This window comes from Trachurus trachurus (assembly GCF_905171665.1).
Source record: "Trachurus trachurus genome assembly, chromosome: 17".
NCBI lineage: Eukaryota > Metazoa > Chordata > Actinopteri > Carangiformes > Carangidae > Trachurus > Trachurus trachurus.
In genome coordinates, this window is record NC_139900.1 from 29,599,666 (window position 1) to 29,623,540 (window position 23,875).

Here is a 23,875-nt window from a genome sequence, read left to right on the forward strand (position 1 = left end):
CAACAAAGCTATCAGCCACACTGCCACCTACTGTTGTGAGTGAAGAAAGGTTGTAGACGGAGACGCACAGTAAATGTAAACAGAAAACAAACAGAAATATAATCCTGGCGTCATAGACGGGAAAAACAAAAAATCCATGTTATGCCTTATATCAGTTTATTTTCAGTAGGACTGGTTTTACTGGTTATAAAAATAATATGAAAAAACTCAGTTGAATCAGTGGTCGTGTGTTGAAAATACACAGTAGTCACAGATGTTTGGCACCTGATTTATTGTATTTATTTATTCAATTTTAATCTCAAAATAAATCAAAACAAAAACACTGGGCAGTGAAATTACCATGGCAACATTCAGCCATGTGGCTGAGAATAGAAAAACACAAAAATAATTTTACTAAAATAGTTTTCCCATTGCAAATATATAATAAAAAAAAACTTTAAAAAAAAACTACAAAGACTCACTTGAGTGCACAACACACATTCTTCCATGCTCTGACTTCATATTTGCTCTGCAGGTCAAACAAACAAACAAACCGACTACCCTGTTTACATTCATCGAAGGAGCCTTTTAAAAAAATGTTTTCTTCTTATTTTGACTTGACAAATGTTTGCAAATGGTGCAAAACAAACTTTAAAACGTGTACACTGCTGACACCAAGGGAATATTTTAGAAATTAATTTGCTGCAAGGTAAAATCATTGTGAAAGACTAATTCAAAACAACAAAACCCTCATATATAAGCCCATAGTTCTCAAATATCTTTCTTACCGATTGGAAATAGTAAGACGCATACTTGCGAAAACGCACACACACACACACACACACATACACACACTTTTAAACCATGTACAAATAAAAGCGAACACATGCAGGATATTTCACACCAAATTCTCAAGACAAGAAAACAAACAGCCCACCAACATTAAACATCCTTTTACAGCATGCATGTAAGATCTTGAAATGAAAAGTGAAAAGTAAAAAGCTGAACAAAATTAAAAATGACATTGACAACGATTTCCACTGGAAGAGCCAGCCAGTTTCTAACATTACACCTTTAGCAACAAGTGGATATGTTGAGGAGCAACAGTTCAGAGTGAGTTTACAGGTTAAAATATCTGTAAAGTTGTCAGCCAAGGGACCTGCCACAGTTTTCAGCATCTACAGCAAAGCAGAGGACACAGCTCATCTTTGAATGACAGATGAGGGAGAGTTAGGAGCGAGAGGCGAGAGGCAAACGACAAACGTAAACACTTCCATTGTCATAAAAACACACACTCACACACACATACACACACTTACATACACACACGAGATGAGACGCACACGCTCTAGGATGCGGTGAACTTTCTGAGTGTGATGACGATGAGGGCGAGGAGGACGGACGCACCCAGGAAGACTGCTATAACGATGGCTGTGATGGCCCCCGGCCCCAGCACCCCTGTACACACACACACACACACACACACACACACACACACACACACACACACACACACACACACACACACACACACACACACACACACACACACACACACACACACAGGCAAAATACAAATAGTTATATTTTTAATAATCTGAATACATAAAAAATATATGTGGTTGTGCTGAGAAAACCACTAGTGGTGTCAGTCTTCAGTCTTACCCTCCTCTTCATCCATGGCCTGGGGGTGTGTGGCATCCTCGTAGTCGCTGGTGAAGGACTGCTCTGTCAAGTCCTGGAAAGGGTCTTTGGTCGTGACATCACTGGGTGGTTCTCCAGACATGGTGTCCTGGTTGTCCCTGGCTGTTGACGCAGGGTCTGCGACTGTCTCTGCAAAAAAACAAAAACAACAACCAACAACTCACCATCAGAGCTTCTGTTCAACGGTGACATGATATCACTCAATCCCCGTCCCTGCTGTGCAGTATTGACTTCTTGTTTTCTTAAGGCGGTAATTTCATTGCTAATGGCTCTGTTTGACTTTTCACTTGAAGCCTTGGGGCTTAGCAGAGGCCTGGCTGTGTGCATGGCCCCGTCTGTCTGTAGCGACTCCAACAGCCTCTCTCTTGTCTCACTGGGTTAACGGCTCTGAGGCCTGTGCATAAGGATGTCTTTGTAGAGGATGAACATTTTGTGCGTTTGAGCTACAGGTAGCCTCTCAGCATGTTTCTCTTTTCCACAAGGACTCAGCCATGCTCGTCTTGTACCTCAAAAAACAACAACACCCCGACAGAGGTTTGTTTGATTATTTCAGCTCAGTAGCAGATATTTTGTGCTATATTTTATACTTGTGCACAAAAAACTTCAGGGGATTTTGTCACTATTTATGGGGCCCAGTTTCTGTACTCTGCTGTCTTGTCTCCTGCCAATCAGTCGTCTGTTCTCTGTCCATCCCAAATTGTCCTCTGACATTCTTCCCGTTTGAGCATGAAGTTACCCTGAGACTTTTCACACCTCTGCAGCAGCCAGAAGAACAGGGTCACTCCCACTCTCTCTCTCTCAGGGCCGCTATTCTGTTTCCTTACAACCTCTGCAAACTGCTAAAATGTTCAAGTTGCTCAGCTGCAGCCGTTTCTTGGTATAACTGAACAGCTGCACAACTTTGTTTGAAATTCAGAGAAACAGGGTAAAAATCTTCATCTCGCCTGAAAAAACAAACTCTTCACTCACAAGCCCACCCATTCACACACTCACTGATTCACTCATCCTGTCCTCTGCTTGATGCATACCGACAAAACCCTAATCCAAACACATTTACACTCAGCTTATTTAATGCTACATATTTACTCTGTAGCCTCTGACGCCCTTGGTAAACTCTTTGACCCTGTTTCCCGTATTTTCATCGCGTTCCTTTATCAGTGAAGCTTCATTTTATTGTCAGTACAAAAGCGGTAAACATGATTAGATTAGTAATAAACCAGTGTGATATAATTTCCTGTCTTCAGTTTCAGTATGTTGTGGTCTCTTCTGAACTCTGATTTGCGCTTCTGATGTATTTTGATGCTGCCGTGTTGACTCTGCATCGTGTGCAGCTCCCTGTCCTGTAGCTGGCCGAAGGTCTGGAGGCCCGGGCCTCCGTCCAGCTCAGCCATCAATGAGGCCTTCAGCCGAGGGCACAAAAGGCAGCTTGTGCGGTCACGCGGGGCGGCGGGCTGCAACCAGTAACAACCAGCCAGGCCCAAACCAGGCACCGGCTGGGCACTGGATGTCAAACAAACTTGTTTATTAAATAGTCCCTGTGTGTAAAAGGCTGTGCCTTACGGACAGCTTGATTTAATAAGAAGGCAAAAAATAATAACACAATGTTTTCCGTTGGTGTTTGTTTCCACAAACAGGGGTTTACTCAAGCTTGTAATTTCTGTAAAATGGAATGAGTATACGTGAGAAAAACATTGGTCTTATGCAGTGTGTCAGTGGTTTCCATCTTCAGTTGACCAATATCAGATGAGTTCACATAACGCCCTCCACCAGCACCACCCATCATGCTCCAAATGTGTTCTCACTGTCAAGTTGGATGTTATTACTTTGTTACTGTTTATTCATTAGTTTAAGCTAATACTTAAATTGTTTGTCCATATTTCTTTTACTATTTCAGATGTTAGTTTGCAGTTTCCATCTATTACTTTGAGCCAAGCATGTTAATTGATTATCTGGGCTTTAAGTGATCTATTTAAACTATTAATCCACTCCTGAAGCTAACCATTACAACCAATCATTTGTATTCACGTGTCACAACCGGATCAGGTTCAGTTACAACTCCTCTGGTTATTCTGGTTGAGTTTCGATCCCTCCAACCACTAATGGCTGAACTGTCTCACGACACTATAATATAGTGTCGTGAGACAGTTCAGCCATATAATGTCACACTTTTTAAAGAAATAACCACAGACATCAGTGTAGTTATGTCTTCAAAGATGAACCTCGTTCTCTTACGCCACACAGGTCCAGACTGTGAGGAAGGCAGATTTAAGACACTAAAAACACAGAAGGCCATTTATCTGTTCAGGTCAGGATTTCACACCAGCTAGAGAGATGACAAAGTACGTAGACGGGTTTGTGTGAAAAGAAACTTTGCAGAGCATTGAAACCGCGAGTGATGCAGCATGACATATTGTGTGTGTATGTGTCCTTGCTTCACCCTCTTTAACTCCCACAGTCGGTGGCTACATTGTAAAATATCAGACAAATGACCAATGAGTTTTGACCATTGACTCTATTCTGAAATGAAGACGAGTGTCAGAGTTTGGTTGTTAGAGCTGATCGTCACATCTGATTAAAAAAACAAAACCCTTTTTTGTTTTAACACTCTGAGTTTCTCACACTGTCGATTTGAGGAAGATCAAAGAGTGTGACTAACTATCATACTCTTGCTTAAAACTTCTTATCTGACACATGATTATTTTTCCCATGGTGACTCAGCTGACGAGGTAGTTCCCTGTGTGTTGGTACATAAAACCAAGCAGAGCGCTTTCATCCATTCCTCACTAACATTTCTCTTCGGTTTCCTTAACCTTTATCTGGCTGTGAAGTTGGCCTTTTAGAAAACTATGTTTGCTTAGATGGTTGAAAAAAAAAAATCCCTGGTCTCCATCCACATAAGCTGTGATACACTAAAAATGTGTTACCACCTCCCAATTGTACACTCAAGAGGAGGCTGCTGGGTATTTTTAGAGAGAAGCAGACAAGTGGTAGCACCACCGTGTTAGAAACCACAACATGGTTTTGGGTCGCAGGCTTTTTTCTGTAACACTAAAAGTTTTGTGTCCCATGTAGAAAAAAAAGGGGGAACAGTTCACAGCTGTGTTTTTTCTCTCAACAGGATAAGATCATCCTCACTGCCATCTTGACCTCTGCTCTAACCCCTGGGCCTGAGAACTGCTCAAACCAGAGATCTTTTTTTCTTCTTCAAGCTTTGAGCGTGTGAAAAGAAAGAGGAACAAAGAAATATAGACAGAAGTAAGTGAATGCAAAGGAAAACCAGAGGTTTGTTGATGTGAAATGCCACAGATATAAACACTTTCTGCATCATTAAAAAAAAACAACAACAAAAAAAACCTCAAAACGCAATCATTACCTGCTTTTTTCTTTTTTTTTTAAACTACCACCTCCTCCTCACTTATCAAACAGACTCGGCTCCTGTGCGCCACTACCTGGAACCCGCACCGGCGCTACATAGAACCACTTCAGCCTGGTCTGAGGGCAGCGAGCTGGTTTTCAGTTTCATACAAACATCAGACATCATGAAAGCAACCGAGTCATCCTGTTTGTCAAAGAGCAGCTTTCACAGCCCCCAGAGCTTCAACAACTGCATCATTTACATCAGGCTGCTGCAGACTCACACATCCAAGTCTGAGAGAGAGAGAGAGTGTGTGTGTGTGTGAAAAGATGGCAAAAATGACACGTACACACACACACTTTTGATTTGATGCCTATGTGGGATTGAACAGCAACCTGTTTATCTGCACACAGAGCTGATAAACAAGAACTTATAAGCATTTAAACATATACAATGTTAAACTTACCCATTATTACATGTTCCACTAATTCAAGGAAACAGTGTTTGGCTGTGGAAAAGCTCAGCTAACATTCAAAATGAGCTGTTTTTTCCAATAACAAGGGGCTGGCTTAATTCAGATGCACTTGGTACAATTTCCTGCCACCATACTCGTAAAAAAAACCCCTAAAAAACAGTTTCTTACCAGAGAAATGAATGAAGTAAAAAAGTGTCGGACCCAAAAGAAAGTTTACCTGTGTGTACAAAGGCTACCAAGAGGCCGAGGAGCACCAGCAGGAAGACTCTGAAGATACTGCTGCGAACCATGGTGGTGGGCTGTGAGGGATGACCGTCAGGCAGAGGAAAGGAAAAGCGTCTCCAAAAGCTCCTTGAGGTGGTGGCGGCGGCGGCGGCGTCCAACGAGCAACTGAGCCTGGCAGAGGAGCAGGAGAGGAGTAGAGGGGAGCGCAGGCAGGAGCCGGGAAAGGTAGGCAGCTCAGGGGTTGGACTAAGGTGAGGATTGTCTGGACAGTGTGGACTTTGTGAACACATCATCCCAGGGCCCACCCAGTCCAAAACCCCCCAAATTGCATCACGTCAAAGTGTCAGCTGGATATTTTACACTTTTACTCTTGGAGGGAATATCTGTCAGTAAAGAGATTCATTTTCACAACAGTGGCGAGTGGTGGGAGAGGAACTGCAATTTTTATAGTTAACAGGGATTGTTTTTTTTCCCCGAGTAGTAAGCAGTGTACAGCTTTTCAGCAGACACAGCAGCTGCTCTATCGGTTGCTGAGGAGTTAATTTCGACTTGATGATTCCTGGGTTTGCGTGCTAAGAAATATCATATTGGAGGAATTGGCGTGTTTCATTTCCTGTTGCGGCTTTTCATATTGTGACCAATTTGAATGCCAGATAATACACCACAGCAAGTCTGTGAGAGTTTGGGCTTTTACTTCCTTAAGTCCCAAAGTTTAGTATTTCAGATGTAACTGTATTTGTCTGTATGGCCAGCTGTCAGGAAAAGAGGAACGTCAGCAGACTGAGTGCAGTGTATAACTGAAAAGATGGGCATATTTATGATTATGAAACTAAACCGTCAGGATGAGTCATCAAAAATGTCCTATAGCTTGGTTACATTATAAACGCTGATGCCTGGCTTCACTTGTGTTCTTGTTAGTAAAACACATGTTAACAGACTCCGTTAGATGTGATTTAGTGTAGTACGACCGCTCGACTGCATACAGGTCCGGTGGATTTTGTTTTCTTGAATGGTTCAGACAAAAGTGTGAACAGCCCACACATCAGACTGTTTTATTATTTCATACTGCAATAAAAAAGTATGACTCCAGCAGATCATTTTCATATATTATAATACAGATGCAGAGTTGAAAGTTTATTCTTTAAACAGCCTAGTATTTTACAGAAATAGATAACTACTTGGAACTTTTGAACATGTCCTTAAAACAGGACATAAGTGGGCACGAATCCTTGGGCTCTACTTTGCCGTCATTATCCATGAACACCCAGCAGAAAACACGGAGGGGGAAAGGGGGGGGGGTTAAAGTGTAAGGGGGAAAACTTTCAATAAATAAAACAAAAACAATGGATATAATCTCTCTAACCTTTCTCATAATACCCCTACAACCCCACCCATATATCCACACTTTAAGAAATCCCGTACAATTGAGGCCAAATTTGAAATTTGTTGTCACAGAGTTTCTACAACAGGATGTGTTTTGAGGCTGAGCAGCTGATGCCAACAGACATCAATGCCTCTGCAGATCCTCTTCAGTTCATTTGGCGATTGCTCTCTTGGCTTGTTGGATGCTCCATTGGCCAGTTAGCGCTAGTCCATTTCTCTCCAAGGTTTTCCTCAGATCGTATAGGTCCGTTACACAACAGGAAGACATACCCTGCCTCAGAGATCCCAGTTTGTTCACAATTGAGAATCAATGGGGAGTTATCAGAGTACGTCTGATAAATGGGAAACTGAAAATAGAAAGGTGAAAAGTCTTGGAAGCAGTCGAGGGCTGGGGCAGGTGTTGGGGTAAAACAGCTGCTGTTCAAACTGGATACAGTCAGTGGGGTTAGCTTGGCTGCAGTCCCTTAAAAGTCCTCCAAAGTCTCAATCTCTCCCATATTCAATCTCTCGGATGACGCATTCACGGAAAAACCTGGGAATCGAAAAAGACACAAAGATCATGTGAGCAGATGGGACACGAGAAGACACGACGAGTCTCTTCAGACTTCCCAGATTGGGCAGCAGACGGGCGTTTGGCCTCACCTAGAAGGCTGGGGTCTGCACGGACCATCTTCTGTTTCTTTTTCTTCTTCCCTGAGGTGACGGTCTCAAAGCGCTGCTGCTGGCCACTCGTATGGTTCGACTGGTAGAGCGACGAAGATCCTGTTCCACCCCAGACAGAATCCTTGGCAGGAGAGAGAGATGTGGATTTAAATGCTGTTCTAACATGAACAAACTTTAGAAAATACCATTGACTTGATTAGAATTAGGCACCAATTAAAAATGGCAGGAGGCGAGTTAAGTTGTAAGTATGTTTTACATATCAGTTTCTCTAAATCTGCACAAAGCTAGAGCTCAGATAATAATTATTCAATGCTATGATAACAGCGATTTTCTAAATATTATATCCATTATTGATTACTTATTATTTGTCTTTCAACAAGTAGGTCAGGTTAACCTACAGTATATTCAAATTAACCTTGTAAAATTTGAGATGCTCTGACCACAAAAAAGGAGAAGTAAATTTTAAATTACATACGTGATTTGTCGATTATCTAAAGAGATGCTATTTATTCTGACTAATCACTGCACTTCTGCATTCAATTTCACAACATCCGATACCAACAACAGAGATAGATCCATTTATGTGTATATTTCTAGGAACGATTACTGGCAAGTTATTTTGTCAATAAATGGGCTTTAGGTGAAATAGTTTAAATGAGGAATCAGACTCCTCCTGTGTCAAACAAAAAAAAAATTCTGGTGGTTGAAGAGCAGTAAAGAAGTGGACCAGAGGGTGTGAGCACTGCGGATAAAGACAGTTCTGCCTTCGAAAGCTGTGGTGCCGACGCTAAATGTGTTTTGAACCAAGGAAAAATAAAAAGCTCCAGTTAAGACTTTAAAAGGATGTGATGCGTAATATGTGAGGATCATATGGGCACATTTGTTCTTCATCCTCATAAGGAAACAACGAATAAGCAGTGTAATGCCTCTTTTGGGGCTGATCCAAAGGCGTGACGCAAGATAAGATTCACACCAGAAATGCAAACAACAGCAGTCGTCATGGAGTGTGATGGCGTCGGCTGTGTCAGATGACTTGCTCCGATTGGTTTGAATGTGCCAGGCAGAAATACCTCTGAGCAAAAATCTAATTCAGGGGGAGAAAAAGGAAGACGCTTTTTTTGATCCTCTTACGAGTCTCGCATGGATTCACAAGGCAAAATGGGACCAGAGCATTTGGTGTCCATATGCTGAGTCTTTATATAACTGGTAGCACTACAGTCATGCTCACCTGCTGCTGTCTGAGGGCTTGCTGTTGGTTTTGCGGCGCCTGTTTCTGTTGGTTCGCATTCTGTTTGGCACGACGTTCCAGGAACTGCTTGGCAAAGTCCTTGGCCTCGGGAGTGTCCCCCAAATAGGCCCTGATGTAGTCGTGCACCTCGTACGGAGAGTCCACTTCTTTCAGGAAGGAAGCGAAAGTAGGAACTGGCGGGGAAACAGATGGAGAATATTTCTGAGTTTTGGCGTCCAAACACTGGCCCCGTCCACAGCAGTGGGTGGAGTGACTTTGCAAAACATATTTTTAAAGACGTACCATCCAGATTGTTGGCTGTGTTGAGGGTGTGCAAGGTTTGCTCACACCATTGCATAAAGGTGTCCTGCTGGCTCTTATTGACCCCCTGGAACAACTTTAGCAGCTTCTCCTCCTCTTCTACCTTCTTATTGGCTCGCCCACTCACAGAGTTACTGCATGTGCACAAACAAAAAACGCAAGAGGAAGACAAAAGCAAGTCATTAGGAGCTGTGAATTACTCATATCCTTCATATTGCAAGTCATGCTTTTCATCAGAGGTTGTGACTAAGACATTCTTAATAAATACCTGAGGTTGGCGTTGCCTTTGTTGTTCTTCTGCGTGCTGCCTTTCTTGGTTGGAGGAGGTTGTTGAACGGCCTCCTTCACCGCCTCGTCCCAGAAGCCCATGTTGGAGTTGTGGGTGTCACCCCAGATACTGCTCGAGTCTGAGCCCCAGTTAGTGCAGCTGCTTGTGTTGACAGAGCCCCACACCGAGTTACTCAGAGTCGTCTGTGAAGAGAGCAAGATACCGTTATTGGCCTAACTCCTCCTTCTAGAGAGTCAAGGGACATTTTTCCAGCTCAGATTTATCTTTCAATGGTCTCAAATAGGGCTGCCCCTGACCAAAGATTTTCTTATTCGACCAATAGTCGTCATTTAGGGCGATTAGTCGACTAATCAAACAAAACAAAACTGACAGCGAGTGAGTGTCACGACTTCCTGTATCTGGCCCTTCAAATTAAAAACCCTATAGCCTTTCATATACAGTTCAGTCATATTGATTTTGACTTAATTTAGACAAGACACCGCTCCAAATATATATATATATATTTTTTTTTCCTACGACCAATCGACCAATTAAATTTTGGTCGACTATTTGGGAACAGCCCTAGTCTCAAATGCCCATCGTTGTTTTTCATGTTATTACACAGTAACACAAAAAGTCTAAAATCTACACATTTAAAAGCTGTGATTAGTCAGGTTCAAGTTCAAACTCTTCTTTTCCCAGAGATCACTTGAGATTTTTAGAGTTAAAAGGGTAAACATGTGACCGTCCTGACCAAAGATCTGTGTGGTGAACCTGGTCAGTAGCAGACATGTTTTAGCACTGATTTTAAAGGATATTTCTTGTAGCATCCAACTCTGCATAACATAATAATAGCTTTTATCCTCTTTCAGCCAATCAGAAACTTAAAAAAAAAAAAAAGATACATACTTCACGTACGGTTCTGTTTTGAGTGCGGGTCTGTTGGGTGACAATGGGGTGGTGCGGTGGCTGCTGCTGCTGCTGCTGTTGCTGCTGCTCCTTCCGCTGTTTCATCTGCTGCGCTTCCTCCCTCTGAATCTCCAGCAAAGACTTGGTAGCAACCGGCTGCTTTGCCACGCTGCCCCACCCAGACAGCTTGGACTGGGGCTGCTGAGCCTGCTGCAGAGCCTGCTGCTGCTGTAGCTTCAGGAGCTCCAGCTGCTGACGCCGCTGCTGTGGGTTGGCGCAGGACAAGGAGGGTCAGGCTCAATGGGAATACGTTGGTGTGCAAGTCATTTGTGTTATAGCAAAATGGCATTTTGTCATGCACAATATTAAAAAAACAGGGCAAGAGCACACTAATGTTACCAGAGTAACTGAGCAGCCTGCTGTTTGCCGTCCTTACCTCCTCCTGCGTCTGTCGTTCTCGCTCCTCTTCCAGTTTCTGGATCTCGGCCAGAGACAGGGCGTTCTGAGTCTGGTTTAAAGCGTTGGACGACTGCTGGCCCCACTTTGAAGACGAAGGAAGCTGAAAAACAATGTACAGTTTTGTCAGATTTTAATATAACTTATATTGTCACTATTCGCTTCTTGCTGACAAATCCTGCGTCCCCACCTTCATTTGTGCCAGCTGCTGCTGCTGCTGCTGCTGCTGAAGTCTCCTGAGGGCTTCTTGCTGCTGCTGCCTCTGTCTCTGCAGCTCCTGCTGTCTTTGGGCTTCCTGCTCTCTCCGTTTCTGCTCCTCCTGTTGCTGTTGGGCGAGAACGGCCGCCGCCGCAGCAGCCGCGGCCTCCTCCTCTGCCCGCTTCTCCTCCTCATGCCTCCTCAACGCTTCAAGCTCCTCCTGCTTTCTCCGCTCCTCTTCCTGGTGAGGTAGACAACATCGCAAGCTGAGGAAACATTTCACAACTCCAGACGGACGTTTGGTACAGAGCATGTTTTCATTAGCTGACCTGTTTGCGGAGGAACTCTTCTCGTTTCTTTCTCTCCTCCTCTTCTCTTCGCCTCTCTTCTATTCTTCGGAGAGCTTCCTCCTGTGCCAGTCTCTCCTCTTCCTCTTTTTGTTTCCGTTGTGCCTCTTCTTGCTCTCGCTGCCGCCTCAGAGCTTCCTCCTAAAGATTTACATTGGGTCAGTATCAATGCCTTCGAAAAACAATTCACCATAATGCTGTTCTAACACTCAACCTGTTTTTGCCGTGCCAACTCCTCTACTTCCAAGCGTTTGCGTTCCTCCTCTTGTCGGGCCCTCAGGGCCTCCTCCAAACGTTTCCTTTCCTCTTCCTCCCTTTTGGCTCTCATATCTGCCTCACGCCTCTCCTGCTCCAACTGTTCAATACAAGATAAAAATACACAACGGTTATTATCTATAGTGATACTCTATGCATATTTACGTCTCTAAATCCTAAAGTTATTTTGTTCCTGCGTACCTCTTCATATGTCAACCAATATGTTGACATATCAGAAGCCTATTGCAGAGTCTAATTTGTATGTTTTTAAAACATTTTTAGGACTTACAAATACCCCTTATGTTTTTTTTTTTTTAGAATTGATGCCAATTTGGGTAAAATATTTTGTTACTGTACTTAAGGTACAGTAACTATCACTTCCACTGGACCAAGAAAACAGAAGTTCTCTTCACCCTCGTCTTCTCCAACTGTTGCATCTGCTCGATGGTTGGAGCCTGTGCCATGGAGTCTATAGGTAAATCCCACACACTGCTGCCATCCCATGCTGCTGGGGAGGACACAATAGGATGCATTAGACCTGCTGCAACATGACATTGCAAAAATAAATAAACCAGTGCTGACCAAAGACTCAAACTCACTGCTTGGAGCAGCTGGTTGGAGGTTTGGTGTGCAGGAGGCCTGAGAGGATGGATTCTGCATTTCCCATACAGAACCAGAGTCTGTGACAGATAGGGATCGGGTGACAGGAGGTAGGAGGCTCTCTGACGCTCTTCAGTGAGATGAGAAAACAACATTACATTAATAAATATAATGCTCACTTCATGTGTATGCAGGTTAAGATTTACAGGCAGGGTTGACGCGTATGTCCAGTGATGCGAGTGCCAACCTTAACTTGAGTGTCTGGTATTGCTGTAGTAGCAGGTTGATCTGCTGTTGGTGCTGCTGCTGCTGTTGAAGAGGAGCTGAGCTGAGGGCTGCAGCTTTCTGCTGGGCCAGGGCATGAGCATACTGCTGCCTGAAAGGAGGAAGACAAGGGAACAAGGGGAATTAGAGAAAATGGAAACTTCTGTCTTAATAATTTATTTTTTGAAATATTAATATAGAGGAATAGTTTGGATAAATCTATCATTGCAAATTAAAGGATGGAGTCCGCCTACTTTTCATACCAATGTCTGCTTTCTGGTGTGTGCCAGTAAAGGGCATGTGGTATAAATCTGTGTCTGTGTTAAAGTAAATATCAGATGTGGGACTGCTGTACCTGAGGTGGTATTGATACTGGAGCTGCTGTAATTGGTAGAGGTTGAGCGCAGTGAGCTCCTGCTGCCTCTTCAACCTCTCCTGATCGCCATCACCCTGGATCACATCAAGAGACACAGTGAGGACAATCGCACCGGTCCAACAGGCAAAAGACAGCAACAGATATAAGATGTCGAACAGAGCTGACAGCTTTGAGTTTGGACGACTTCCAGTTATAGAAGGCTAAAACTGATATTTCTATATTTTCCAATAATTCAGTATATAGAACATTTAATAATTATGAGTTTCTTTGTCTTTGAGAATTCAAAATGCCAATCTCCATAACAAACAAATACATAAATACATAGAAATAGGAACCTCGCATTCTTTCCCAGGTGATTGATGCTACACATTCACTTGGTTGAACTGTAAAAGTAGCTGCTTCAGTTGCTTCCATGTTCACTTTTCATTTCATTTGTTTAAAATCCAGACCAGCCGCGTGTTTAACAAGATTTCAGCTATGACTTGATGATGATGAAAAATTGCAGGTTCTTGCAACACTCGGATACATAAGGGATTTCTCTGAGTGGAACACAACACCATCTACAGGTCGTGGCTGGTGTTGGCAACTAGTGCTTTATCACAAAGCAAACCCTCGGATATAAGGAATGAAACAGACCAGACAGTGAAATGAATGAATACCTGTAGAGGTGGAGGTGCCGGTCCTGGAGTGAACGGTACCCTCCCCCATATCTTCATAATCTCTCCAAGTGGTTGAAATACATCATCGCACCCTCTTTTGACTAACAGAGACACGGTGAAGTAACCGGCCTGAAACCACTCGGTCATCTCCTGGTTACTGAATGGACCTGAAGGAAAGGAAATAGGAGCCGTTTCAGAAATAGAGTAGTTTAAGTCGCCTTTTTTCAGCACATAAAATCTCCTCCCTTCTTACCCTGTATCTCCCCCTGGGGGTCTTTGTAGAACCACTTCAGAGCAGCTTCATGGGTGAGCGGCAGGCCTGCGGGTTTGGGCTTCTCTGAAGCTTTTACTGCAAGTCTGTCATCATCCACCACACCGTCCTGTAGGTAGGCCACCATCTTTTCTGCCTCCTGAGGGGCAGTTGTCAAAAGTTATACGGTCGGTACACATCGGTATGTGTGCATCAATACAACCAAACCTAAACAGTCAGCTCATTGTTGGAGGTTTAGAGGACATACAGGTGACTGTTTTCCCAGTGTTTTAAGGACAATTAAGCATGAATCATGAATCGGAAAAAGGGAAGTCACCTCTCTGGTATCAGTAGACTTAAAGCAGAAGTAAGTGATATATTTGTGTTAATATAAGTCTTAAATAGTTATATCTTCCGACAGCAATCACTTACATAGAGTGTTTGGTCTGAAACACGGGTCTGTCAGTCACTCTGCTCTGCTCTGAGCCGAGGAGAAAACATTTATCGTATCCTACAGTTTTTATCCAATGAGGAGAGAGAACGGCATGCAGGGCTGTGTGTGCAGCCAAGGGACGCCGTGAATGTGGCGACGCAGAGACGAGGACTGTTATGGTGCGTTCAAGGAAACTCGTAACTCCTGTTTTTTTCCGACCTGTGAAGTCGTACCAGTTCGATCTGGTACGAGTTCACGGGTCAGAAGTTACGAGTGGCCGTTATAGCGACTTTCACAGGTAAAACAGGTCGGAAAAACACGAGTGGGTTGCCTGGAACGCTACAAAGTCGTAAGTTGTGACTTGAAGCTGTAATTTACGATTTCAAAAGCCGGCCTCGAACGCAGCATTAGCGAAAACGACCGGATCGCTTACTTCTGCTTTAAGGGGTCCATGCATACCAGTAAGTGTCAGTGAAGCTTTGTAGTCTGCTAACTTGCCTGCTCAAAGTGTTTCAGTCCCTCATCTTCATCTGTGTCGTGTGGCACAGCGGTTGGCCTGCCAATAGGTGCCATCATATTTGAAGGGAAAGGCAAAGGATTGTTCATCGCCACTGGAATTTCCATGGGCTTTTGCTGTGGTAGCTGAATGCTTGGCGATGGAATAGATACTTCTGCATTGAACAGGAGAAGGAAATGGCAGATGTTAGAGCAGTTTCGTGGTAGGTAGAGCATAAGATCTACAGGTGCATCTCAATAAATTTGAATATAATGGAAAAGTTTATTTATGTCAGTAATTAAATTCAAAAAGTGAAACTAACACATTATATAGACAGATACATTACACACAGAATGAAACATTTCATGTCTTAATTTATTTTTTAATTGTAATGATTATGGCTAACATTTAATGATAACCTATTTTTGAATATTACAAGAGACCAATTAAAAAGGGACTACGAGGAGTTTCGGAAAGCAAAGTATTTTCACACCACATTTCCCATGAGCCTCTGCGCGCACCGTGAAATTCTTGGCCGGCACAACGCAAACGAAAGCATTTGGCAAGAATGTTTTCATTAATCAAGAATGAAAGTCAGAGGTTCGAAGACGATCAGATACCGTCGTAGTTCCGACCATAAACGATGCCAACTAGCGATCTCGTGGCATTATTCCCATGACCTGCCGGGCAGCGCCTGGGAAACCGAAACTAGGAAATGCTGGGCGAGCCGACCACTAAATAATAATAATATAAAAATAACTTAAGACAACACGATATATTTATTGAAAATGGACCCATTAACAAGTGTGGGTAACATAGATTCATCCATATTAATATGAGACTCTTTTATAACCATAAGAAAACTCCTCCGGTCTCTTCAAAAAAAGCATTTTTAATATTGAAATGTTGGCCTTCTGAAAAGCATGTCCATCTACATGCACAGAATATCATGGGAAAGTCCATTTCCAGTAGTTCAAGTTAAATTGCCCCAACCAAGTACTAACTAATTGAGATGCACCTGTAGATACTTCTCTACATCCACTGTGAAACTGAAGAGCGACAATCTCACCTGTCCGGGTGGTGGAGATGTGGGTCATGGGTAGGGACTCCAGCATGCTGTTAGACATGGGGACGTGCAGGGGGATTTTGCAGGGCTCTGGTGGGTGGTCGAGGGGTGGCTGCCGTTCAGCTGGCCGCTCCGGCTCTTCTGGTCTGCTGAGCTGGCTGGGGGGCAAAGACTGGACAGAGACCTGAGGCTCCGAGACTGGGGGAGCAACAGGTGGAGCCTCCTCAGACACTCTGGCCAACTCTGTTTAAAAAAAAACAAACAAAACAAAACACGATGTCACAGTTCAGTTGATCTTTAACCACTTGGATATAAAATGTAATTGGTGTTAATGATTAGCAAATCAATTTGTGATTACAGTGCCATGGAAAACCACCAAAATCTAATCACTTCTTCCTTGTTTGTGCCAAATCTTGATGAGTTCCTGGGATACTGTGTTCACAAACCAAATGCCATGTTGACCTTTGACCAGTAGGTTCTTCCTCGAGTCCAAGTTAATGTCTGGGCAAAGGTTTACCGACTACACTGCATTCACATAATGGGCTATACACACAGATGAATTAACAACTTGAAAAGATTATACTTCTATACCTGTTTATGAACTGTGCTTTTTCCCCAATACCATTTCATGTATTACTAAAATGTTATTTTGTACCAAACCATGTGGACCAACATGATCATTATGACATTTGCACACAGGTGTTATGACAGCAAAATGGCACAGACCAGTGTAAACTGCATTCAGCTGGATTACTGTTTGTGAAATCGCAGCATTGATTAAGATTAGCTTTCTGCGAAAAAGTCACTAAAAACAGGTGGCTAATCCCAAATCCATTAGATTTCATGTCCAAGTTTTTTCAATGCAATTAACATATCTCGAAAAATGTTTTATATCTATTGAAGTGACTAACCTTTCCGGTCAGCTTCTCTCTTCTCCATTTCTGTTTCTTTGGTCTCCTTGGACTGAATGTCCTCCTCCTCCAGGCCTTCCTCACACTCTTCCAGGGGCTTGAACTCAAGCTCTGCCTCTTCCAATATCGGCTCCTTGGAGGCTTTCTGATAATGGAACAAAAAGCACAACCTCAGAAAATCTGATTACAGTATAATCCTATTCATAATTCGCATTTCCATGTTAATAGGCAAGGTGATGATCTGCGCCAAAATATCTTGCAATAACAAGTCACTTAATGTGAAATAAAAGTCACATCAATACTCTGTTTCACATAAATCCCAACTTAATTTCATTGATTTAATTAAAACTCAGGTGTCCTTGTACCTTGAGAGAGAGAAAGGCCCCTGATGAGTCAAAGGTGCCCGCCTCCTCGTCTGCATCCTCCAGACACCACTCTGGCAAGCTGTCTCTCTCATCTTCCAGGCTGCCGCTGCCTGACCGTGGCCTCCTGTATCCACGCTCGTCTTCTCTTGCATCGAACGGGAAACGGCGGCGCTGATCTGGGTGTTCCCGCCACCCTGCTGACCGTGGCTGACCATCTGTACAAGACAGGAAAATTGTCAGAATGGTACAACTAATCCCATGACTGGAATCGGCTTTGTTGAGATGGACGGTCAACATTTAGCCACCACTAGTGGAACTGAACAAAGTACGTCCACATTCGTTAACACATGATGACAGCATCAGGGCTCTACAGTGCGAGCAATTCACTCGCATTTGCCCCTAAAAAAATACATGTGCGAACCGGGAAAATGATTTAGGCGCACAGTGTGCGAGTAAAGAGCACAACCTAAGTTTATCTGCGACAGTTCAAAAACTACAAATCCCACAATTCTCTGGCACCAGTAGTCACATGTAAGGGAGAAAAGAGGCAACAACACCACACCGTTACCTGTTGTATGTTGGCCTCAGGCTCAGCTGACTGTAGCACTACAGAGACTTCAGAGTCAAAGAGGAGCAGAACCAGCCTTGGTGCTGCTGCCGCCTCACTGGGCCACCACCGACCCGTATGATAAAACACCACAAAGCCGTGTGCGGTCGCTGCGTGGCTAAAATGCTGATGGCCAGGGACTGGCAAGTCAAATATTCGCTGACATGGGTCACTGAGTGAAGAGTTTGGAAGTATAACGTAACATGAACGCAGCTCAAACCGACCCGGTGATCAGCAGTACAGCATGTCACGTTTGACCCTCAACATTATTCAAGGGTTAACCCCTTAAAGGCCACCTGCCTGTGGGTTGCATTGCTTCTAATGCATGCTGGGCCCACCAGTAGGCCAGTGAATTAAATGAATAATGTGTTGCATAAACATTTTTTATTCCGCTCCCAGACATTTTACTTTAGGAGCACATGTGCTCTTTGGGAAAAATGTTAGCGTAGAGCCCCGAGTATGACTTATTTTCCAAATGCAACACAGGAAAGGGAAGAGGACATCGGTGTGCCCTTCAATTGTCCCTCTTATACTAAATGTTTCCATAATGGATATCCACTTCAGTCATAATATTCTGATAACGATAAACTGGAAGGAAAACACAGAGATGAAGAACATCTCTTAATCCGAGTTGGTTATATGGTAAAACATCTATTCTAGTCGCTATAATGAAATAATATAAACCCTACAGCAATACACAGGTCCTGACTCACAGATGTACCTTATTCTGAAACAGGCCAGACTATAAAAATGGTGGTACAACACAAATACATTTATCCCAGATAATTTATCAAGGATAAATGTATTGGTAATGTGGTCAGTGCTGTGCCCACCTGGGCTCGGGGGGCACCACCGGTCACTGTCCCGTCGAGAACCCGCCAGGTGCCAGCCCCCCTCATCATCCTCACCGTTCTGATCATCTCGAGAAGAACGCCAGTTCTCACTCTCCGAGCGCGTGAAGTCGTGCTTCCTCGGCAGGCCTGGCACGACGTCCTCGTAGTTTCCTCGGACTGCAAAGAGCAGTGAGTTGATTAAAAGTGCAGTCGTCACCATTACATCAATTAAAGACAAAGCATGTCATATGTAACGTCCACTAACAAATCTGAACTTCCTGTTGCTCAATAGTTAAACAAACTTACTGTGATTCATCGGAAAATGTCCTGGAGCAGCTTCTGTCAGGTTCACAGAGAGGAGCAGATAGTAGAGGTAAGCCAGCGTATTTGCCAATGAGGATGTCACGTATTGATTATTTGACCAAAAAAGAAAGTAACACTAACCTGGGTCTTTTCGACCTGGCGGCTTTTCAAACCTTCTGTCTCCCCTGCAGAGAAAAGAAATCATCCATTATGCAACATCATGACTAAGGAGATATTAAACTGCTTTCTCGCAAAAACTTAAACTTAACATGTACAGATTGTCAAAACAAGGTCACAACAAATCTTGCCACAAATACGTCTTTCAATACCTTTCTTCCCAGCTCTGGGAGCGATGCATCTCCCTCGCTCCACGACCAAAACCTTCCACATCATCAAAACTTCTTTGGTAAAACCCTCCATCTCCTCTCCCCCGGCCTGAAAGCAATCACAAGGTCAAGCAGCCTAATATGATCTGGCTGTATGTTAGCCAGTGCAACCATGCAGCATGAATTAAACTATGGGTAGCATAGTCAACATGACCACAGGACGCACTTTGGTCCAAACACTGGCACAACATATTCAGATTTCCCACAACAGGTGACCACACACGAAGGCAACCGAACTACTGTCACCCACTGTAAATAATCTGCTGAATCATAATGCTGTAGCTACACCAAACCACCAGCTGTGGTTTTTAATTCATCTGTCTTCTTCCTGATTCATAGGCAATATCTATAACAGTAATAATCCAGTTTGACTGTAAAACGCTCCATTTATAGTCTAGGCACCAATTGCGCCAGGACCCAGTGTTGGGGCCATGCCGACCTATAAGTCCTTGGATATTCATGAAATTTGTTTAAACACATCATTAAGGATTGAATTCATATTTGTTGAAATGTTGTCAACACATCTTTTTCATATCTGGATTAGGGCATGGCATGTCAGGAGGGGCTCTGGCTGCTCAACAATCACAGGAATTTAAAGCATGCATCAGGTGACACATCAAAATATACATCTAAAAACTAAGCCCCTGTTAATTTTTAGGGCAGGCAAACAGGGACCTAGTAACTCCAAAAAGCTATGGAAAATACAGTATGCAGCTTTAACTGACTGTAAAATATATGTAATTTTAAACAGGGGTTTTCCCATGCTTAAGGCACATTAATTATGAGTTCAAGCAGCTGGGGTCCAAGTATGCTGAGTAAGCACAACACCTACAGGGTGCTAATATTACATCCCTCGTGTCAAGCTGTGGCCAAACTGGTGGGATTCTTCGAAGGCATCTTAACTATCTGCAGTTGTTGTGACTCTAAAGCTGCATAGACAGAATGTCTAAGTAGCTATAATTGGCTCTTTTAAACAATGAAATTCACCTTACTGCTTCCAATGTGTCAGTTCCCCCTGCAGACACGTATTCTTGACAAGATAAAGAAGACACAGCGTATCTACGTGTGACTTCGGTTAAAAATCTTACCTCTACCCCTTGAGGTACTTCGGCCTCTTGGTGCTCCTACTATCGGACCGCCTCCTCGGCCTGTCAGCCGAAGTACTGCCGCACTGTTTACAGACATGGAAAAATTTCTCTGCAAATACAGACAGGAGGGGAGGGGGAGGCATGGGGGACAAAGAGCCAGCTCTCAGCACTCTTCTTGGCACCTGTTCTTTGTTTCATACTCTAATTATCAAGAGTTCCAAGTAATGGCAATAAGAGGCCGTCTGGAGGAGATAAGTCAGAAAATCGTTCTGATCTTATCATTTCTCACCAAGACAGTCCTCCTATCATGACAAGTTCTCCTACCTGTTCCTCCTCTGTAAAAGACACGAGTGCCAGAGGCGGTAAGGGTTCCTCTTGCAATATTGGCAGGAACTCCTTGTCATGTAGGTCTATAGGGATCTGGGGAGAAAAACAGACAATCAGGAAACGATCAGGGAAGATGCAAGTCTAATCTCAGCAGTATCATAATGTACCGGTAATATGCATGCCTTATTGGCTGCCAGCCTTCATCAACAGCTAAGATACCCACCTTGTTATCCTTTACATAAAGTGCTAACATTTCTTCTCTCCCGTAGCGATAGTCTGCAAGTTTATACTTTGGCAACGCAGGTGAGAGGGGTGGAGAGGCAACAATGTTGCTGCTTCCACCACCACCGCCACCACCACTGCCACCACCACCTCCAGACAGGGCACGGAGCCTAGAGAGAGAGAGAGAGAGGGGTTAGTATGAGCAGAGGGGACAGAGGAAGGAGAGACAACACTAAAGCTGAGGTAGCAATTGACACGTCTGGACATGTATGGAGAAGTTGCACAGTGCCCCAAAAGAAAAACCAGTTTCACAACCGATGAATCATTTGTCATTTTAGAGACTTGTGCCAAATCAATTACCATTCTGGTCCAAAGTTAAGTGTCTGGGTTTCGGCCATTCTTCCTTGATGTTCTACAAATATAAGAGGAGAAAATGATTACAACCACTCAGTGTATACACCTTGAAGCATCACAGTATTGCATTTATTTTTACACAAACTTAATCTGAAAAAAATCAAATAAAAATAAAAATACTTTATGATGCCCATTTCACATTTCTAATATTGACTATAATGTTTGTTTTTTCCACACTGATAAATGCTCTAAACAATTCCCGAGCATCCAAAGTGACAACTCAAAATATCTTCATTTGTTTAACCGTAAACAAAGATAGGCTACACTACATTTCAAAAATCTGGCAAAAACAAGTAAAACAGGAAATCCTCACATTTGACAAGCTGGACATGGAAAAAGCCATTTAAACTTGTTTTGTTTTTTTAAACTGCAAGGATTAATAAACCACCTAATTTGCTGCAGATTAGTGTTACTTAAATTGTCTGACTTTTAATTGTTTGAGAAGTTGTTTAAACTTTAGTTCAACAACTAAGAGTACATTTTGTGTCAGAAAAATCAATGTACTGCAACTACTATATAAGGGCAACAGAATCCCCAAATGCACAATTTATATAGTTGTTACCTAACAAATGTAATGTGGTCTCCTCGCCAGCTAAACTTTATTTCTTTCAAACTGAGACACAACATCTAACAGGGCACAGTTGGGTTGGACAAAATTTAGTCAAAAGTTTTATGTTTAGTTACTCGCTTTGGATATACAGCCCATCCCACTAGCAGACACAACCAGTGTACAATTTCAATCTGCTGAAGCTATTTTAGGAAGTCTCCCAGCCTGCAAGGAGGGTATGTCAGACACCTGTAATTGACAACGGAGGGGGTCTTCAACTGCAAAATAAGATCAAAAAATAATCCCGTGATGTCAACAAGACTAATCGTTTGTTTTACACGAATATCTTCTATGCTAAGACTTTACCCTACACAAAAGGGTTTATTAAGCAGCGAGACTTTCCCAAATATCGGGCACACACAGCACACTCACAATACCACTGACCATATGGAAGTCAGGTTGAGCCACGTGTAAGTGGGAAGGGTAGCGCAAACTTATCTGAAGTAACCAGCATTTCTCACAACTCTAATAATAAACCCTCTAATAATAAACTTTTTTTCCCCCAGTTAAATAAAAATAAAAATTAAGCCACCTGCATGGCTGAGTTTTGGCGTCGTAATGACGAGTCGCCTAACTTACAATAATTAGGAGTCAAGAGTCAGCACTCGTCAAATGAACAATCTGTTCAAAACAACACAACTTTAACTACCGAGGTCACAAACTTGTACTTTTGATGGGAGCGGGGGATAGATAACATCGAGGGGGAAAAAACCCTACTGACCACTGAATGTTTTGTAATAAAGTTGTTCAGATTGTTTCTTCATGTAAAGGGCCAGTAGTACACCACAGAGCAGTGTGTTATCGACAGTAAGAGGAAGAAGGCAGGAGCACTGAACAGGCCGAGCCGTGGTTAAAAGCTAACCTCGGTGACTTTACTGAATCGTACTGAAAGACTTCACATTTACAATGCTAAAAAAAAAATAAAGAAATAAAAAAGCTGCGATTAATACTTTGGGAGTTTCCTGTTTGAAATCACCTCGGTTATCATCCACATACACACACGCTAAGCTAACGCGGCTAAGCTAAGCCTGACCAGTCAAATAAACAACTTTAGATATTTATTTCCTAGCATGTTAGTAACTGACATTAGCTAACGTGTCCCCTAACGGCTGGCAGTTGGGTTGCAGTTATGTATGAGGGCGGTAGGAGATTTATAAACTATTATTTTAAGAGTTACTTTCAACATGCTGATGATAATTTAACCGACCGTCAAGAAGACGACAGCAGCAGCGGTGGCTCTACGTTACCTGCTGCCTGCCAGCACCTCGGCTCGGCTGTAGCTTAGCTTAGCTTAGCTTAGCAGCAGTCTGTTGCTGCTCGTGTACCGCTGCATGTCTCGAGTCAAGCTAATACAGATGAATTGGCACTAATTTAACTTCCTCTTTAGAGTTGGGGCCGTGTCATGTATTATATTTATTTAAATATATCGCTGTTAACGGCGTAAAGATAATCTCTCTACTACTCTATCCTCAGTCAGGCAGTCAGCATTAGCAGCTAACGTTAGCCACCGCCTAGCTACACGCGGCCTTCCGGAGCAGCAGCCTGGACCCACAACAACATCAAGGGCCGGACGCGGACACACACAGGCACTGGGGCCCGCTGCTGCAAGGCCGAGTACAAAAAAAAAACATGGTGGGTTTTAGCAAACAGTCCCATTGCACGGCAGCTCGTCGCAACATGGTCCTCTGACATGACACTACTTTTAAATGAACGGTTTTTCCCCACCTGAGCTAGTGTATTAATTAAACTTTGGCTGTCTCTTACCTCTGCTTGATCTGACAGCACAAGGTTTGTATGCGAGTTGTGTGTGGCTCTCTGGGCTCTCTCTCTCTCTTACTCTCTCACTCTCTCACTCGCTCACCCTCTCTCTCTCTCTCCGTTTTCGACAAGATGGCTGAGTGC

General features: G+C 43.2%; 2 protein-coding genes across 5 annotated transcripts; both read right to left on the reverse strand.

Annotated features, from left to right (window-relative positions):
* Window positions 1-1,327: 1,327 nt before the first annotated feature.
* snorc (secondary ossification center associated regulator of chondrocyte maturation) lies at window positions 1,328-5,803 on the reverse strand (the record flags this gene model as incomplete). The annotated part of the gene is made up of 3 exons (XM_083991952.1): window positions 1,328-1,437; window positions 1,645-1,812; window positions 5,731-5,803. The coding sequence occupies 3 exons, from the start codon at window positions 5,801-5,803 to the stop codon at window positions 1,328-1,330; spliced, it is 351 nt and encodes a 116-aa protein (XP_083848078.1).
* Window positions 5,804-6,776: 973 nt separating this feature from the next.
* gigyf2 (GRB10 interacting GYF protein 2) lies at window positions 6,777-23,865 on the reverse strand. 4 transcript variants are annotated; one of them, XM_083991938.1, is made up of 29 exons: window positions 23,738-23,865; window positions 21,313-21,364; window positions 20,954-21,122; window positions 20,728-20,823; window positions 20,404-20,512; window positions 19,259-19,364; window positions 19,071-19,114; window positions 18,933-18,965; window positions 18,702-18,803; window positions 17,187-17,401; window positions 16,822-16,966; window positions 15,914-16,153; window positions 14,847-15,019; window positions 13,919-14,075; window positions 13,666-13,832; window positions 12,986-13,080; window positions 12,614-12,742; window positions 12,366-12,496; window positions 12,180-12,271; window positions 11,726-11,866; window positions 11,494-11,652; window positions 11,157-11,405; window positions 10,947-11,069; window positions 10,520-10,774; window positions 9,602-9,804; window positions 9,316-9,467; window positions 9,013-9,206; window positions 7,764-7,905; window positions 6,777-7,653 (listed from the first exon to the last, which is right to left on the reverse strand). In XM_083991938.1, the coding sequence occupies exons 2-29, from the start codon at window positions 21,348-21,350 to the stop codon at window positions 7,586-7,588; spliced, it is 3,927 nt and encodes a 1,308-aa protein (XP_083848064.1). In that variant the 5' UTR covers window positions 21,351-21,364; window positions 23,738-23,865; the 3' UTR covers window positions 6,777-7,585. The 4 variants fall into 4 exon arrangements, with proteins under 4 accessions (XP_083848064.1, XP_083848062.1, XP_083848063.1 ...); XM_083991936.1 differs by having other exon boundaries at window positions 10,511-10,774; XM_083991937.1 differs by having other exon boundaries at window positions 12,180-12,274.
* Between the last annotated feature and the right edge of the window lie 10 nt (window positions 23,866-23,875).